Here is a 19,543-nt window from a genome sequence, read left to right on the forward strand (position 1 = left end):
CAGCAGCGTCCGCAATAGATTGGCACGCATGCAGTATACGTTTTGCACATAACTTAAAGGTGCACTACAGAGGAACCAGAAGTCGTCACTTTAGCGCGGCAACACGATGTACACGTTCCGAGCATCCTTTGAAACTTCAAAATATTTCCTGTGCGGCCGAGTTCCGTAATTTATATCGGATTAAACGTCTCGGCTCCTGCCCTTTTTTAAACTCACCGCTGAAGGTAGGACGGGTCAACTAACGCGTGGAGTGCCTTTCAAGCAGTCGCGTGGCGGCTTCGCTTTCGCTTTTATTTTGTTTTTTTTTGGCTTCCGTGAATAAATAGGTCCAGTCAGAGACTACGCAGCTGCAAATTAAGCCCACGGAATAAAAATACGCATGGACTTTTTTCTTTCGCCGATCGCTACACATAACTCCGGCGATGGCAGAGCGGCTAGTCGTCACTTTACTGGCTAGAGGGTTGGTTGACTCCTACCGTCCGCGGTGATTTAAACAAAAGGCGTGAGCCGGGGCGTTTAATCCATTTAAAGTAGGGAAATCGGCTGCACACGCAATAATCCGAAGTTTCTAAGAATACTCGGAACGTGTTGATCGAGTTCCCGAGGTAAAAAGACGAGTGTAGATTCCTCTTTATGCACCTTTAAATTTCTTTTGAGTTCGTGGCTTCACTGCAGGACGGCAGTGTAGTTAGGTGAATGGGTAGCACTGACTCACAAGTACAAAGGTTGGAGGAGTGGTGTCGTAGATGGCTGAAGGTCACAATCACTAAAAAAACTGGACTTGTTTCTTTCCACAGGCGACAAACTTACCCTATCCCAAATTATCTTCTGGACGGTTCCAGTGTCTCATTCCTCAGTTTTGTTAAGTATCTTGGTATCGACATCTTGGGTACCCTTAAATGGTCTACACACATAGCGCGGATATGTGATCTACCCACATGCTAACAAAAACGCTCGGCTTCCTTCGTCGTAATTTACGTCTAGCTTCACCAGCAGTTAAATTACTACCTCATAAAACATTAATTCGGCCTTAGAGTTCGAATTTGCCATCTGGGACCCCACTCAAAGTTTCCGAGTGTATTAAGGCGGAAGCCTTTAATGTCTCATCGTTGCAAGCAGGAGTTGTCGACAGAAATGCCACGCTTTTCAATTGGTCGTGACGTCACAGTGCGCGAATTTCAAACGGGCTAGTAACCATGCAGCGAACTGAAGGGATAGTATAGCGATGCTCCAAGTAAAGTAAATAAATAAATAAAAGCGAGTAGGAAATTGGTCGTGTTGGGGAATCGTACTAGGGTCTCCGGAGTGCGAGACGAACACACTAACCACTCCGCCATGCCAGCTCGATGGTTTGGAATGAACAAACGCACGTCTAGTGAATACGGTGTCTTCGTTCACTCCCATCTTCCTCCCTTCTCTTACGGCGAGGTTCAGGTGCCAACCGAGATATGCGAGACAGATACATTTCCTTTGCTTAGAAACGAATTTTCCGACGAGCAAGGCGTAGAGCCGTACGAGCGATGGCGTTGTGTGGACTCCCTGACAGCGTTGCAAGACGCCGTCGCGTTCCACTCTTAGAGGTGAAGGTTAACATCTTAACCACACATCAGTGACACAAGCAGCGATACCGCGCTTAAGGCTTTCGCCGCACCACACTTTAGGTGAACAAAGCGGCCCCCTGCATTTTCTGAACTTGCTCAAAATCGCGCAGTTCGATTTATCTACTGAAACTACTTATACTCTACTAATGTTACATCCCTCAAAAATAACTCATGCCTATCTTACTACGAGCAACGTCGTAAAATTGCAAAGCTATGTTTGCATCTTACTATACTATCTTACTATACTTACTTACTATACTTACTATACTCTTACTATACTAGCGTGTCCTCTTTAAAATCCAGAGCATCCTTGCCTAACCTTGAAACTAGAAGAAAAATATCTCGACTATGCCTATTCCACAAGTTCTATCATTCACCTTTAGGATCATCTATCATATCAACAGCTCATCGTCCTTCTAGCCGCAACAACCACATCAAGACCGTATACCCACCCGCTGCAAGAACAACATCTCATTTCCGTTCTTTTTTTGTCATATCATCTCGGGACTGGAACGATCTGCCGCCGGAAGCCGTACTCATCGTCAACTGCATCGACTTCAAGAAAAAGATTGAGGCCATCCTTATGTAATCAGTAATCTTTATGTATCCTGATCTTTATGTACTCTGTAATCTTTATATAATCTGCATGTAATCCGCCCATCCCTCATGTAATGCCCCACAACCGGGGCCTTTGAGGTAATAAATAAATAAAATAAATAAATAAAAAGTATGATAGAACGTATCATCTTTCCTTGTAACTGTACTATCTAGCCTGCTCATCGTCCTCAGGCGGCGCAGGCCACCACAAGGCTCTTTACCCACCTCCTGCTTGCGCCGGGACTCATCTTGACGCCTTCATTCAGACAGCTAGAGTCTGGAAGTCTTACCACAAATGGCACCCTTCATACAAAGCCGGACTATTTCAAGCAAGGCATCGACACAATGTTTTATTAATACCATGTTGTCAGCCCACCCCTCAAGTAAAGCGCTTACCCAAAGGCCTTTGAAGTATCTGAAATATACAAAAAAGAAGGAACAGCATACTCCGGGTATGCAGTAAAAGGCAATAGCAGACTAACGAAAACATTCTGCCTGATGGTCTTTTATTGCAGTGGTTCTTTCACTTTGCTTACTTCTCGCGGTGGCCCGCTTTTTTTGTTTGTCTTTATTTACCTGCACTTCTGATTTCATGCGTACAGTCACTTGCTACTATAAACTACTCCGAACATCGGGCAACTGGTATCGCTGCAAAATGCAAAAACTTTTTCCACAAGGGCTGCACATTGATAACTATTTCAAAGGAGTTGGAGTTGTATAGAAGCTCCTCTGCAGTGATGGCGCTTGCGGAACAGTTTCAAGAGCAGCGCCGCCCTCAGCCGCCTGCAGACTTCCACCTTTGGGAATCCGCTGCAGCGCGCGATACGAAAGCGCATAGCTTGTCTCTCAGAATGCACGTGCCTCCGCCTCCCTGCCTGACTACACATACAACACATCGCTCTCATGGAAGAGCACGTACTTATTCCATTCCAGTGGGGATTCACCCTCCACGTGCGCCCTCTTCCCGCGAACATGCACCGTGATGACCATAATGGCCGGCACCTCGCGTGGGCGGAAGCCCTGGCACGCCACTATGGATTGAAACCCGGCGTATCCTACGTGGATGCCTCCGGCCCCCACCATGGGGGATGGTACATGGCCACACCCGTCCCCCAATCTAAAAACGTGAAGTGTCTTACTTTCCGAGCCCGTGACATAACACACGCGGAGGAGGTCACCATTGCTTTGGCTGTCTCTCATCCCACTTCGAAAACATTTATTTCCAACTCTCGAGGGGCCTGTCGGAACGTCGAGCAGGGCTGGGTATCGTACCTAGCCTACCGCCTTCTCCAAAACATCGTCTACACCGGGGACCCCGCTCATCGGCATATCGTTTGGGCTCCTGCTCACATGGGCTCTGAGAGAAATGAGGCAGCTGACGCCGCCGCCCGCGCGCTCTCTCGCCGGGCTTTCCCGACCAAGCCCAAACATCAGGATCTCGAATTCACTGCGGCTTACTCCTTCAAAGACATTGTTTTATATTACCTATCTAGCCCCGGACTTAATCACCGCCGTGTAAAGGTCTCTCAGAGGCGGTGGAGTGGCTTCTGCTCCGCCTGTATACTAACTATGCTGCGGCCGGCAGGTTTCAAATACTTCGACCCTTCTTTCTCGGGCAGCTGTTAGCATTGTGGGCAGAAGTCTTCGGACATCTGCCACATGGTGTGGACCTGCCGCTTCAACCCTGCTATCTCCCCCCCCCCCCTCGCTTCAACCCCACCCGGGATGATCCGGATGAGACCCTGCTCGGTTGCTCTGACCTATAGGCACTGATGTAACTGGTTGAGCACGCCCGGTCAGCGGCCGACACCACTGGGGTCCTGTACTAGCGACCCCAACTAGTGTTTGTGAGTGCCGGCCCCTTAACACTCGGTCCAATCATATCTCCCTGCACCAATAAAAGTCTTTCATCGTCATCCTACCCCATCAGAGTGCAGTGTACACTCGGTCACTGCACATCAGCTTGCTTCTAGGGACGTTTCTCTTGCACTGGAGGATGTGTGCCTGGTGATCTTCGACCACCTCTGTCGGCAACAGTCGGACTTACAAATTTTGCAGGCAGGGCGACCCTGTCGGGAACGCGTGCTCATTTCCCGCCTCAAGTGCGCAATGATCTTGCGAGTGCACGTCGGCTGCGTGTGGCCCTGGGAAGGACGGGTGGACCACGACCTTTCGCTCAGCGACACGTGCAGTGACTGCGGCGCAGTAGAGACTTTGGAGCACATGCTCCTACACTGGGCCGCTTGCGCAGAACTGCATCGCAAGGTCCTGGCGGCTTAGAGTGATGGGAATCATCCTGAGCAATGTAGTGACGCTCCTGTCCCTGATAAGAATGGTCAATAGACAGTCTATAGACTTCTTATTGAATCTTTTGACCTCCTATAGTTATTGCTTTTTGTCGATTCATAGCCTATACACTGTCTATAGACAAACGTCGACTAATAATGTATATCCATAAATCTATACATTGCCTATAGACTGTCTATGGCATTTGTATCGCCTATAGACTGTTCTCTACGATTTGTCTATAGACAATCTTTAGACTTCATAGACAGAAGTCTATAGACACTCCATAGACTGTCTAAAACGTTTTGTAAGGGGTGCCCGCGTGGCAGTGGCGCACCTATGAGAGAAAAACCATGCGCGGCTATGTATACATCGGGTAGGCGGGCTTGGCATCGCGGATGCAAATCAGGGAGTGACGTGAACGATCTGTGTATGGTACTTCGGGTGACATGGGGCCGGGCGCCCATCTGGCCGCTGGTGGAGAGTTCAGCGGGGGTGATTAGTTATCAGCAGGGCACTATGAACGCGTGGCTTTAAATATGCAGTGCTTTTGTTTTTGTAAATAAGGGCAGTGTTCGCCCTCGTGCCGTTACATCTCGGACACAGCCTGGACACTCGCTGGCGAGCAGCGCAAACAAGTTTAATCAACAGTCTAGGAAGAGAACAGCAGTTCGCAATTGATGGCACGGTGCTGGAAGCAGTAAGAAAATATGTCTATTTAGGGCAGGTAGTGACAGCTGATCCGGATCATGAGAGGGAAATAACGAGAAGAATGGGGTGGAGCGCATATGGCAGGTTCTCTCAGATTATGAATGGTAGTTTATCAATATCCCTCAAGAGAAAAGTATGCAACAGCTGTATCTTACCGGTACTCACCTATAGGGCAGAAGCGTAGAGGCTAACAAAGAGGGTTTAGCTTAAGTTGAGGACAACGCAGCGAGCTATGGAAAGAAAAATGATAGGTATAACGTTAAGGGATCGGAAGCGGGAGGAGTGGGTGAGAGAACAAACGTGCGTTAATGACATCCTAGTTGAAATCAAGAGGAAGAAGTGAGCTTGGGCAGGGCATGTAATGCGAAGGCAAGATAACCGCTGGTCCTTAAGGGTAACGGAGTGGATTCCAAGAGAAGGCAAGCGTAGCTGGAGGCGGCAGCATGTTAGGTGGGCATATGAGATTAAGAAGTTTCCGGGGATACGGTGGCCGCAACTGGCGAAGGACAGGATTAACTGCAGAGACATAGGCGAGGCCTTTGCCCTGCAGTGGGCTTAGTCAGGCTGATGCTGATCATGAAATAGGGTACATAGCTCTCACCTTTTATTGCGAAAGCAATACTACGGTAGGATTTGAGCCTTCAGCTTGGCGCGGCGGTAATTACGGTTGACCTTTCGCGGAGTGAGAAGGGCCCCCAGCTCGATCCGTCGGCGGAGGGCGGCGGTAGTTACGGCGGTGAGCCTCGCGCTCCTCTCACCAGTGGCACTACAGTCGAGGTGACGTCATACCAGCTGCGAAAATAAGGACCCCCAGCTCGACCCGTCGGCAGAGGGCGGCGGTAGTCACGGCGGTGAGCCTCGCGCTCCTTTCACCAGTGGCGCTACAGACGAGGTGATGTCATACCAGCTGCGAAAAAAAGGGCCCCCAGCTCGATCCGTCGGCGGAGCGCGGCGGTAGTCACGGTGGATCTTTCTCACTGTGTACAATGATGGTTTGCCAGGCCGTCTACTGCCAAACAGAAGGAGAAGGCAGCTCGCCAGTGTGAAGCCAGGAACAAACAACGAGCTTTCGCAACCTACCGGCCAATTTTTCCTTTCTCGCTCTCAGCTCCCTTGTCCCTGGACTAAGGAACCAGCCCACTGGACTCGACTTTGAATACTCGCGAGAACCAGTAAAGGTTTTCGCGCACCATGCTCCCTGCCCCTCTCCCGCCGGCCGCAGCTCTGGTGCTTAATATAATAGGCAGAGATTTGCGCGGCTGCCGTCGTCTTTTCCATAGTTTTCGTATTTTTCTTTATTAAAATCACTACAACGAAGCACCTCAGTACTCCATCTCGGCAAATCAGCTTGAAACCGTAGGCCTTTACAGTCGGACGTGTTTTAAAATTGTTCGAAGTTTTGCTTTCACAGAAGCAGGGTGCTCCCCGGTCAACTCGCATCAGTCGTGATCCACTGTGAACCGCCATTTATGGCAGCGCCTTCTTCATACGTCGACACTTTTTCGGCAAGGGCGGCTCTTGTTCGGTTGAACAATTCCGCGTAGTCCGCGCATTGAAGCCTCGTGGACAGGTCGAGCGTCTCACGCGTGTCCAGTCTCCGGCGCCAGAGTACCAGGCCCCACTGACTGCGACGGCCGACGCTCAGTCCGTAGGCGAAGTGCTCGTGCGTGAACAAGCAGCTGCCCTGAAAGATGCAGTCGGTCTTCGCAGTGTCCCACTCGTATCGCTCGTGTATGTCTACGTGGCCGATGCCGTGGACGAGTGCCAGGTCGCCCGTTATGTAGGCGTCATCCTGCACAGAAGGCGGAGGGGAAACAAAACTGCAGAGCACGTGGTACGCTGTGAGACCGAGTGCTAAGAAGCAGGACGAGAGAACAATGCATCCAATGTGAATAATGAAGACGACAGCTGTCTGCTATAAATCAACAGTGCTATGTCGGAGCTTCAATAAGCTGGGCTAGATTTTGTTCATAGCCGGTACTAAGACAGCGCAAAAAACGACAACCACAGGAGAGAACAAGACACAAAAGAACGCTAAGAGCATTATGTTTTGTCTTGTCCTCCCCTGTGGTTGTCGTTTTTTGCGCTGTCTTTCTACCAAGTACTATGTCAGAGCTTTAGTGTTACTTTTAAGTAAGACCCGTTGCATTTTTGTGGGTAAACAAACATCAGAAACCCGTCACATATCCAGGAACCGGGGGCCGTCATAAATCCGATGCACAATTCCATTCGTTTTACTCTTACTTCGATCCCAGTCGAAATAGTGCAGCAAGTCTTCCCTTTAGCGGCGATCTGACACTACAGAATGCCTCCTCGTCAGTGCATAATCAGTTCCAGCGAACAGGAGCAAACACTACACTTGATCTTTTAAGGCGAAAGCCTTACTAGTCCTATTACGAAAAAAGGCGGCGTCGTAGTGAAACCAAGCATTGCCTTTAGTGGGGGCGCTGTAAACGCGCGGAGCGAGTGGACGTACAGCGCATCGTCTCCGCCAACTTTTGGCTGGAGCCACGGTTCCTCGGCCGGAACCCCGTCAACGCAGCCGCGTCTGTCTTCGCGAAGTCGACAGCTACCTGTGGACACCACTCACACACAGGTGGGGCAACATTTACGCATTTTAGGGCCGATCCTCACTTGCGTTTCGTGGCGACGGCGCTAGGCCTAACGCCTACGCCGACGCTCGGCCGTGAGTGAGTCGCCCACCCGTGCCAAGATGGCTGCCCAAAAAGTACAACGAGGCTACGACCCGGACGCCATGGCCTGGTCCGAGGTTCCCTCAGCTCCACCGCCTGAGAGTCCGGATTCTGCGCCCATCGAGAACCCGAGGCTCTTCAAACTAGTGGAACGCCGCTCCCGCAAGCGGGACGCCGCCTCGAAGAAAGCGGACGCCACGTCGGCAGGCCGCTCAACACGGGACAACGCTGCTGCGCGCGCTGCAGCGCTTCACGGAGGGGCCCAGTCTAAGACGGGACCCTCTTGGAAACCAAAGCCACTGCCGCGTCTTCATCCAGAAGACATCGTGATCATCCTGAAGCCCCGGGTGACCGTCGCTCTGAGGGATGTCTACCAACATGGCGAGCTGGGAGCAGCGTTCGCGGCCTACCTGGGCGCCAAGGCCGCAGCATCCCTCAGCCTGCTCCCCACATGGGAGCAAAACCTCATCGTCGCAGGCACCAGAGAGCCGCACGTCGCGGACAAGCTTCTGCGGGATTTTCAACTAACATCACCGAAGGGCCAGCTCTCTATGTACGGCCAGTTGAAACTCACTGGAGACGTGTGCCGCGGGTGGTGGTGAAAACATTTATTTCGAATGAACTGGAGGTATGTTTGGATCAGCCCGTAAGGGACCGATCCTTACAAACACTAGGTGGAGGTCCCTAGTATGGGACCCCAGTGGCGGTTGCCGCCGCCCGGGCGCGCCCGACTAAGGCTTGTTGGGCCTGTAAGTCGTGGCAGCCGAGCAGGGTCGCCTCCCAGTCCTCCCGGGTTGGGTTGGGGATGGGGGGAATAGCGGGGTTGGAGGGGCAGGCCCACACCATGTGATAAGTGTCAGAAGACACTGCACTACAGTGTGGGCAGCTGCCGCTAATGGATGGGTCAAAATGTTTTAGCGCTGCCGGGCACAGCAAAGTATTGGTGAGAAGGCGGAGAAGGAGCCGCTCATCCGCCTTCTTCAGGCCTTTACATGGGCTAGGGTAAAGGCGATGACAATTTTGATAATATGTTGTAATATCTTTGAATGTATAGACCGGATTAAAATCGGGTTCCTGATCGGATGGGGAGGAGAAAACAGCCCGGTGAGAGAGCGCGCGGGCGGCTGCGTCTGCTGCCTCGTTTCCTGCCAACCCCTGATGAGCAGGGGCCCATATGAGGTAACGGTGTGCGGGGTCCGTATCCCGTATGCAATTTTGATATATTCGATAGGCTAGGAAGGGAGTGCAGCCTTGTTCGACGTTCCGACAGGCCCCTCGCGAGTCGGTGATTATGTATTTTGAATTGGAATGTGAGGCCGCGAGAGCAATCGCGACCTCTTCTGCTTGTGTTGCACTGCGAGCTCTAAAAGTTAGGCCGTTAACTGTGTTGCTGTTGTGAACTACCGCGGCCGTGTACCATCCCCCGTGGTGAGGGCCGGAAGCGTCCACGTAGTATACACCTGTTTTGTTGCCATAATATCGGGCTAGCGCTTCCGCTCGTGCCAGGCGCCGACCATTATGGTCTTCATGTGACATGTTTGCTGGAAGAGGCCGCACGTGGAGGGCACGTCTCCACAGTTCCGGGATGCGAAACCTGTCTTCCATTGGAGGGGTGTGTTGGATATGGAGTCGAGCAAGAAGGCGGCGACCCGACTCCGTTAGCGACAAGCGCGTGTACTGGTTTGTAAGGTGCGCCTCCCGGAGCTCCCGGAAAGTATTCACCACCCCAAGAGCCATAAGCCGGCTGTTTGAAGTAGTGATAGGGAGGTCAAGGGCACGTTTAACAATTTTGCGAAGGATGACCTCAAGGGCATCCTCCTCTTGTTTCCGTAGGTGGAGATAAGGAGTCGAATAGAGAATTCGACTAGTTACGAAGGCGTTTGCCAGCCGCAAGGCATCCAAACGCCTTCGTAACTAGTCGAATTGTCTATTCGACTCCGCGGCGTCATCACCGTGGCCAAGCACGAGACCAGTGAGTCCCTCCAAAACAAGATCCAGTGGCGTGCTGGAGAGCTTGCCGATATCCGCAAGCTTGGCAAATCCGACGTCGCGTCGCTCACCTTCGTAGGAAAAGTGGTGCCGCGATATGTGCACTATAACTCTGAGGTGACCCTTGTGCGTGCGTACAAGAGAACCATTCCGGCCTGCGTGCGGTGCGGCACTGTGGGCCACCGAGCAGACACCTGCCCCTGCCCGGATGAAAAGTGCGGCCTGTGTGGCCAAACGGCGCCGACCGTCGACGGAGTCAAGGCGCCGCATGAATGTACTCTGTCCTGTGCAGTCTGTGGGCAAGCCCACGCTACCAACTCCCGCGACTGCACGGGAAAATTCCGGCAGCTCAAGGTGTATGGCCCCAAGGCTAAACGCCCAGAGGTGCCAAAAAACCAGAGACCTGGCAAGCAGCCAAGTCATTCAAAACCAGGTGCCGGTGGCGGAACGCCGCGTGGTGTTCACGGCACCGACCACAAGACATCGTCACCTTCTTCGCCGTCGGTGAAGCCAGCGCCCGGGAAGAAGACGGCGCCTCCACCGCCCAGCGGCAGAGACACTGGCCACTTCCCGGCCCTCAAGACAATTGGCGCTGCCGACGCCCGGGCATCAGCGCCTCAACACGACAAACAGGTGAGCAGCTGGGCTGAGATCGCCTCCTCTTCCTCCCATCCCTCACCCTCCCCCGTAACCGTCTCCGCACTCGACGCGGAGTACAAAAAACAGATAGACGTGCTCCGGGCACAGAATGAGCTTTTGCTCAACAAAATTCAAAATTTAGAGTCAAAATTGGCGTCTGCCGCACCGAGCCCGCAGAACTCGGACGCAATGGAGAGCGACGCGGAGATCTCGCCTGCCCTCGTGACAGCCATCTCTGCGATGGAGGAGCGCTTAACCTCTAAATTGCGATATATGATCGAGACCGCCATGGACCAGATCTTGACAAAGGTCAAATCTGCCGTCCCCGCGGTGGTCTCAAAACACATCTCGGACAACCCCCGCCTCCTCCGTCGGACGGGACCCATTAGGGACGTATCCCGCCCTTCCAAATTCAACCGTCTGATTATTGATTCGGACAATGAGGACAGCTGCCCCGCTCCTTCCGTCATCACCCCCTTGATGGCGCAAGTAGCTGGCTCTGAGGCAGCCAATCCCTCCTCCTCCCCCCCAAGAATTTTAAATCATGGCGAGACACCTTAATCAAAGGAGTTCCGCCATATCCAATTCGGCCATGTCAACTTCAATAACACAGTGGAACTGTAGAGGCTTTAAGGATCGCACTAAGCGGGCCAATTTCCGCCTCTACCTTGAAACTTTCGAGTCCTTACCAGCCGTGGTTGCCCTCCAAGAGCCAGGCCTGGGCGCCACAATTTCAAATTACACGACGTTCCAACAGGATCCCGCGTCTTGTCTTCTCGTTCACAAAGACTACACAGCCAACCTAGTGGATCTCGACCTTCAACTAGAGTACTCTTATGTAATGGTGACCCTCCTACCAGTCCGCCGCAGGGACCCACCGTTGCATATACTCAACGTGTACTGCTCTCCCAAACTAAAGCGAGTGACTTTTGCGGACCTCTTTAGCCGCGCGCTAAGAGTAGCGGGCCGCGATCCCCTGCTGATTGTGGGCGACTTTAACGCTCCCAGTCAGCAGTGGGGGTATCGCAAGGAGGAGTCGCGCGGGCGTAAGCTGGCGGAGCTTGCGTCCACGTTGGGCCTCACCCTCCACACGGACCCTGTCCACCCAACCCGGCTAGGAAATTCCGTGACACGGGATACGTGTCCGGACTTAACCTTCACTCGCAACATACGACACGCAGACTGGCTCAACACCGAGGAGACCCTCGGTAGCGACCACTGCATCATTAACACTACACTACGCACACGCCCCCTCAAGCGTCCCAGAACACAAGCCCATATCCCAGATTGGACGAAATTCAGGCAAAATTTTAACTCACTTGATAATACACCCATTTCCGCGCAAGGCTACACAGCATGGTCCCAACAGCTGCTGGCACACCTTTCCTCGCATGAAACACACATCCAGCTCTCAGAGGCGGTCACGGACGTGGATAACCACCTTCTACACCTCTGGGAAGCCCGTCGCAGCCTCGTCCGCCGTTGGCGACGCCAGAAACACAATAGAAAGCTTAAAACTCGAATTGCCGAGCTTACCCAGAAAGCGGCAGAGTACGCGGCCCAACTCGCCGACTCCAACTGGGTAGATAGATGCAACACGGCCGCGCGACAAATGTCCAGCCGAAACACGTGGCGTCTCTTTCGAGCCCTAATCGACCCAACACAAACACGAACCGAAACACAAAAACATTTGCACCGAGCCCTGCACGCTTTGTCTGGCAACACGACTCAACTGGCACAGAAACTTCGGGACCAGTATCTGTGTACAGCCCAAGACCCCCGTGGATCTGCGTACTCTTATGCAGGCAGAGAGAACACGGAGCTGGATCAACCTTTCCAGCTCCATGATCTGCGGGCGGCTCTCGCCAAAATGAAACGGGGCACTGCGCCAGGACGGGATAAGGTCACCGTCAAGCTTTTGACGAACCTGCCCGACTTGGCATACCAGTCCCTCCTGGAATACGTCAATGCGATTTGGCGCGGGGACACCCCCCTGCCAATCGAATGGAAAACGGCTTTGGTCACTTTTATTCCTAAAGCTGGCAAACCAATTGACACAGATAACCTCCGCCCCATCTCTCTCACCTCATGTGTGGGCAAACTAATGGAGACGATGGTACGGGATCGGTTATCTACATATCTTGAAAACAAACAAGTCTTTGCGAGCACCATGTTCGGATTCCGCCCACACAGATCCGCACAGGATGTCCTCCTGCAACTCAATCGGGAAGTCCTTGACCCCCTCGAATGCCCCCATAATGACCGGGTAGTACTCGCCTTGGATCTTAAAGGGGCATTTGACAATGTAACACATGAGATCATACTCACTAACCTAAGTCACACCGACTGTGGCCTCAATACATTCCAATACATAAGCCAATTTTTAATAGATCGTCAATCCTACATTCGAATTCAAGATAGAGACCATGGTCCTTACCTACTCGGCACGCGGGGAACCCCTCAAGGCGCGGTACTTTCCCCGCTGCTCTTCAAACTGGCCATGATGCACCTGCCGGCCCAGCTGAGTGGTGTCGCCGGCGTGCAGCACGCCCTGTACGCCGATGACATCACTCTGTGGGCCACGCAGGGCAGCACAGGAGACATTGAAACCAGCCTGCAAACAGCGGCGACGATAGTAGACCGCTACGCCCGCCGCTGCGGTCTTCAATGTTCCCCTCAAAAATCGGAATTTGTGCACCTCCGCCCCTCACAGAAGTGCACAACTAAAATATCTCTCTCTCTTGAGAGTGGTCCCATACGCGAAAGTGATGAGATACGGGTACTCGGACTCTACATCCACAAACACAAGCGGCCAGACACTACATTGGCCAAACTCCGTAAGGTGGGGGACCAGGTGGGCCGCATGGTCCGCCGGGTTTCCAACAAACGCGGAGGGTTACGAAGTAAGGATGCCTTGCGGCTGGCAAACGCCTTTGTAACCAGTCGAATTCTCTATTCGACTCCTTATCTCCACCTACGGAAACAAGAGGAGGACGCCCTTGAGGTCATCCTTCGCAAAATTGTTAAACGTGCCCTTGACCTCCCCATCACTACTTCAAACAGCCGGCTTATGGCTCTTGGGGTGGTGAATACTTTGCGGGAACTCCGGGAGGCGCACCTTACAAACCAGTACACGCGCTTGTCGCTAACGGAGTCGGGTCGCCGCCTTCTTGCTCGACTCCATATCCAACACACCCCTCCAATGGAAGACAGGTTTCGCATCCCGGAACTGTGGAGACGTGCCCTCCACGTGCGGCCTCTTCCAGCAAACATGTCACATGAAGACCATAATGGTCGGCGCCTGGCACGAGCGGAAGCGCTAGCCCGATATTATGGCAACAAAACAGGTGTATACTACGTGGACGCCTCCGGCCCTCACCACGGAGGATGGTACACGGCCGCGGTAGTTCACAACAGCAACACAGTTAACGGCCTCACTTTCAGAGCCCGCAGTGCAACACAAGCAGAAGAGGTCGCGATTGCTCTCGCGGCCTCACATTCCAATTCAAAATACATAATCACCGACTCGCGAGGGGCCTGTCGGAACGTCGAACAAGGCTGCACTCCCTTCCTAGCCTATCGAATATACCAAAATTGCATACGGGATACGGACCCCGCACACCGTTACCTCATATGGGCCCCTGCTCATCAGGGGTTGGCAGGAAACGAGGCAGCAGACGCAGCCGCCCGCGCGCTCTCTCACCGGGCTGTTTTCTCCTCCCCGTCCGATCAGGAACCCGATTTTAATCCGGTCTATACATTCAATGATATTACAACATATTATCAAAATTGTCATCGCCTTTACCCTAGCCCATGTAAAGGCCTTAAGAAGGCGGATGAGCGGCTCCTTCTCCGCCTTCTCACCAATACATTGCTGTGCCCGGCAGCGCTAAAACATTTTGACCCCTCCTTTAGCGGCAGCTGCCCACACTGTAGTGCAGTGTCTTCTGACACTTATCACATGGTGTGGGCCTGCCCCTCCAACCCCGCTATTCCCCCCATCCCCAACCCAACCCGGGAGGACTGGGAGGCGACCCTGCTCGGCTGCCACGACTTACAGGCCCAACAAGCCTTAGTCGGGCGCGCCCGGGCGGCGGCAACCGCCACTGGGGTCCCATACTAGGGACCTCCACCTAGTGTTTGTAAGGATCGGTCCCTTACGGGCTGATCCAAACATACCTCCTGCTCATTCGTAATAAATGTTTTCACCACCACCATTGCCTTTAGTGATGATCTGACTTCATTCACTCCCTACTTTATCCCTTTAATAACGGTGTGGTTCGGGTGTCCACCGAGATATGCGAGAAAGTTACTGCGTCAGTTCTTTTCCTCAAAACCAATTTTTACTCTAAAGAATACCTCATGGTCGGTGCTGAGACAGCTCCAGCGAACAGGCGAAAACACTCCCTTTGTTTTTTTCAGTCGAAATCCTTACTAACCCCGTTATGAGCCATTTGAAAGTATGAGCCGATTTTGCAAGGATTGGGAGCACGCTGGCGCCACAACTTCGGTCCGATAGTCTCTGGCGCCATTAAAGAATTTCAAAGTTAAGTTCTGAGCGTCAAATACACGATTACCCCCCAACATCACAAATTTGAACGCAGGCAAGGAAAAGATACATTCATAAGCGACGAGCTATGCGTGTACCTGCACTCGCCCAATGTAGATGGACTCCGCAGCGCCCCTGAAGAGTTTTCGGAGAAAGAGGTCTCCTGGTTTGCTGCGCTTCTACCTTTGCTATAGCTCCTCCGGGTACCCCGACACAGCGACGACGCGCATGCCATGAATTGGCGGCTGAAGCTGCTCTATAATACGCCTTGCGGGGATATCACTGCAAATGAATGTTAACGGTAACCTCAACGTGCGCAGAAGCAGGTAAAAGGGTGCGTGCCGTACACTCGTGTGGCGAGGGATGAACGAGGCGGCCCTCAGGAGGTCGCGCATCACTTCGAAGGTCATGATGATCGTGCGCCCCGAGCAGTATGTGAAGAAGAAGTCGCCCGGGAATGATCCGTAGGTTTCGAAGAACACGCTCCTCGGGTGCCGGATCACTTGCATCCGCTTCCACACGCGGCAATGCAGCGACCGTGGTTGCATCGGCACGTCCTTCTTGAGGTATTCCTGCAGCTGGGAAACGCATTTACGGTCAACCAGTTTTACGCCACATACTGCCATCTTTGTTAAACTCATTAAAAACTCAATAGCAACCACTCTCTCCTTTTAATGGGCTCATTGTGGATTCCACTTTTTTCTTTGTTTTCTTTTCTTTGCTGTAGTATACTCTGACGCCATGAATGCCAAACCAATATTCTTTGCTTGTTGGTAACTTATTATTAATACTTGTGAATTTCAAAGCTGTTTTATTTGTATCATTTGATACTATACGCTTTCTGCAATTTAATTCCTTTAAGCATTCTATCGTATTTTTTTTTTGCTCGAAAGTATTTCTGTTATAGAATGTTCACTAATGCTTTTTTTCGTTTATGCATTCTTGTATCTTTGTGTTCTCTTTATTGTGCACAGTGCCATTTCTGTAGGGGGTACAGACCCCGGTCAAGCCAAATTCCTTTGGCTTTTTGTCTGCACTACCATCATCTGTAATATATATAGATGCAAATAAACTTGAATTAAATTGTTTATTTTTTCGTGGGGGGGGGGGGAGAAAATGGCGCAGTATCTAACGTTCACGCACTAAAACAAACAGAGAAAAAATTTTATCCGCGTTTTTAGATTATTCTCGCGTTATGGTGTTTAACCGCACTTACGAAATCGAAAGAACACACCGGCAGCAAACCTTGTACTGCACGTTCTTGTCGTTTTAATGAAACAGCACGGGCGACGATGCCACGTGCACAGCGGCGCTCAGATCATAACTAGCGGCGCTCAGGTCATAACCAGCGGCGGATGTAAGACCAGTTCCAAGATGCAGGAGCTATTAAAGCAGCGTTAAAGATACACCACTTTGGCGAAGGATGCTGTCTCAACAGAAGACTGGTCTTTCGGGCACTCCAGCACGCAGCACTCGCATGGTGCACGCGTCAGGAATACGCGCTAGTGTGCACCCATAAACAGGATGCGGGGGCCCAGCGAAATTAAAGAAGTAATTAGTGCCGGCGGATCAGGCTCCCAGCAGGCGCTCGAAGACACCGCATCGTGGCAGGGGGGCGCATGTTAGGGGGGCAGCAAGGCAGTCGATGGTGGCTAATCCTTCTTCACGCGCGACCGCCTAAAAAAAAAGGACGAAGTATCGCTGTAATCGACAGTAGTGGCTGTAAAAAAGGCCAGAACGCTTTTCAACTTCTGCTAAACCATGTCGCTGGTAGGAAAACGTGCGGCTGATTTCAGAGCTTGTGGTGCACGAGGTGCCTTTTGAGAGACAGGCTTGTGCTACGGTGTGCAGCCAGGAACGAAGACAGTGCGGAACATTAGTGAGGTACGTGTAAAGGTCGCAAATCATGCACACGATAAGAGGAACGTTGTTTGCTAATGATATTGTAAGATGGGGGTTTATTGAAGGCGCGGGGACCTCAGGAGCAGGGCGGGAACAGTTGGCGGTCAGCCTACGTGAGCACACAGCACGCACAGCGATGGCAATGCCGCCGCTAAACAGAAAGATCGTCTTCGTCTTTACAATTGCCCCCGGGGGAAAAGAGGAGCCAATCTGTCGACTTAGGGCGCAGGCAGGATGGCTGGGTCGTAGAATAGGTTGGGGCGCTGGACGGGAACAGCCTCGCGTGCACGGCGATCTGAAGACGGGATGAGAGGTTCTACTTTGTAATTAACCGGAGATGTGCGCTCCAGGACACGGTATGGGCCATGGTACTTCGCAAGAAATTTTGACGACAGGTCCGGAGTATATATCGGAATCCAGAGCCACACAAGGTAGCAATTGGAGAAGTGCGGCGTTGTTTGATTGAGGTCGTGGCGAGATTTCTCTCTGCACTTGGTGTCAGTCGTGAGAGCATGGGCGACGGGTGGTGGGTGGTGAAAACATTTATTAATCATAGAGAGAGGTGTTGGGGGTCGTGACCTGAAGGGTCACGCCCTTACAACCACTAGGTGGGATGCCTAGTCAGGCACACCATTGGCGTTTGCCGCAGCCCGGGCGCGCTGCGTTAAGACCCTTTGGGCCTCGAGGGTGCAGCAACCGGACAGGGTCGCCTCCCAGTCCTCTCGGGTGGGGTTCGGGATAGGGGGTAGGGATGGGTTCTGCTGGCAGGCCCACACCATGTGGTAGGTGTCAGACACCTCCCCACAGTGTGAGCACCGCCCGTCGAATTTAGGATCGAAATGCTGTAGAATTGCCGGGCACAACATCGTGTTGGTGAGCAGGCGCAGGAGTACCCGCTCGTTGACCTTCCCCAGCCCTTTGCATGGGGTGGGAAGAGTTTGGTGCGTGGATTTGTAATAATCGCATATTTCCTTAAAAGTGTAAATCGGATTGAAATGGAAGTCCTGGTCGGCGTCGGGTCCCGTGGGAAATGCCCGGAGAGAGAGCGCGCGGGCGGCGGCGTCGGCTGCCTCATTTCCGTGGACGCCTTGGTGACCTGGAGCCCAAACGATAGATCGGTGCGCGGGATCCGAGTCTCGGCTACAATTTTGGTAAATACGATAAGCTAGGGGAGTAACCCACCCTTGCGTGACGTTTCGACAAGCCCCTCGTGAGTCGGTGATTATGTATTTGGAGGAGGTGTCAGAGGCTGCCAAAGCGATGGCAACCTCTTCTGCGTGAATTGCTGACTGGGCCTTGAAAGTATGGGCGTCTACTGTTTTACCCGGCGACAGTCTTCGGCGCGCCGGACGGCTTCAGAAAGACGTGTGTACTCGAAAGCGTCGGGTTGGTATGGCAGATTGGTGTCGATGGCAGCAGAAGGGTGACGGCCGTAAAGGAGAAAGAAAGGAGAGAAGCCAGTAGTGGACTGCGTTGTGGTATTGTACGCGTAGGTTACATAAGGAAGCACAAGATCCCAGTTAGTCTGGTTTGAGGAGACGTACATAGACATGCCACCGAGGAAACGGTTGAAGGTCTCGGTGAGACCGTTGGTTTGCGGATGATAGGCGGAGGTGGTGCGATGAATTATATTAAGGCGAAAGCCTTTAATGCCTCATACTGTCGTTAGCAGCCGTGTCGGCAGCCGTGTCGACAGCCGTGTCGGCGGATGTGTCCGCGTTTTGACGTGTGTCCACCGAGATATGCGAGATAGTTCCTGCGTAATTTCCTTTTCTCAAATACAATTTTGAGTTTCTTCATTACGGCCCCTCTTCTTTCATCCCCACTTCCTCCTTTCGTGTACGATACACTGGGCAGTGATCATTACATTATACAAATCACTGTCCCGTACAAAGCACCCCGTCACGCAAATACAACACACAAACTCATTAACTGGGATGCCTTTCGCGCTGTACGCACCGCCCTCCCAGACACTCCCATCGCAGACATCGACGAATGGGTGCAGTCACTCAAGCATGACGTTCACCACAACACGCGAGACATTGAAACTACAACCGAAACACCTACCCTTGACACACGCCTAGCCCACCTCTGGGAGGCTTATCACAGCATCCTAGAACGCTGGAAAGGCAACAAACACAACAGAACGCTTAAGAAGCGGCTGGCCGCGCTGCAGACACAAATCCAAGAGCACTCTGAGGAGCTCTGCCGATCCAACTGGGGACAGATATGTGACGGCATCGCCGGAAACCTGTCCAGCAAACGCGCATGGCAACTCCTCCGACACCTCATTGACCCCACGCGCACCAAATCAGCAACACAGCACCACGTGACACGCCTCACACATGAACACATTGACGATCTCGACACCCTTCTAGACACACTTCGAACCATGTACACATCTCCAGGCGGCCCCATACCTCTACCGCACTACACAGGACAAGCAAATCCAACACTCGACACCGACATCACGGAGACGGAAGTCAGAGCGGCCCTCCTGACTCTCCGCGCCAACTCCGCACCTGGTGTAGACCAAATCACAAACTCCATGCTCCGTAATCTGGATGACCAATCGA

General features: G+C 52.5%; 1 protein-coding gene across 1 annotated transcript in view; it reads right to left on the reverse strand.

Moving 5' to 3' along the window:
* Positions 1 to 6,548: 6,548 nt before the first annotated feature.
* LOC149345667 (beta-1,3-galactosyltransferase 9-like) overlaps positions 6,549 to 19,543 on the reverse strand; it is a 56,128-nt gene continuing 43,133 nt past the window's right edge. Inside the window, exons 2-3 of the mRNA XM_089541176.1 lie at positions 15,413 to 15,643; positions 6,549 to 6,987 (exon numbers count right to left, since the gene is read on the reverse strand). Coding sequence (XP_089397302.1) covers positions 6,625 to 6,987; positions 15,413 to 15,643 — 594 coding nt within the window. The 3' untranslated portion in view covers positions 6,549 to 6,624. The remainder of the gene's footprint in view (positions 6,988 to 15,412; positions 15,644 to 19,543) is intronic.

Source organism: Amblyomma mixtum, chromosome 4 (assembly GCF_055824585.1).
Source record: "Amblyomma mixtum isolate Tamu chromosome 4, ASM5582458v1, whole genome shotgun sequence".
In the NCBI taxonomy this organism is placed as follows: domain Eukaryota; kingdom Metazoa; phylum Arthropoda; class Arachnida; order Ixodida; family Ixodidae; genus Amblyomma; species Amblyomma mixtum.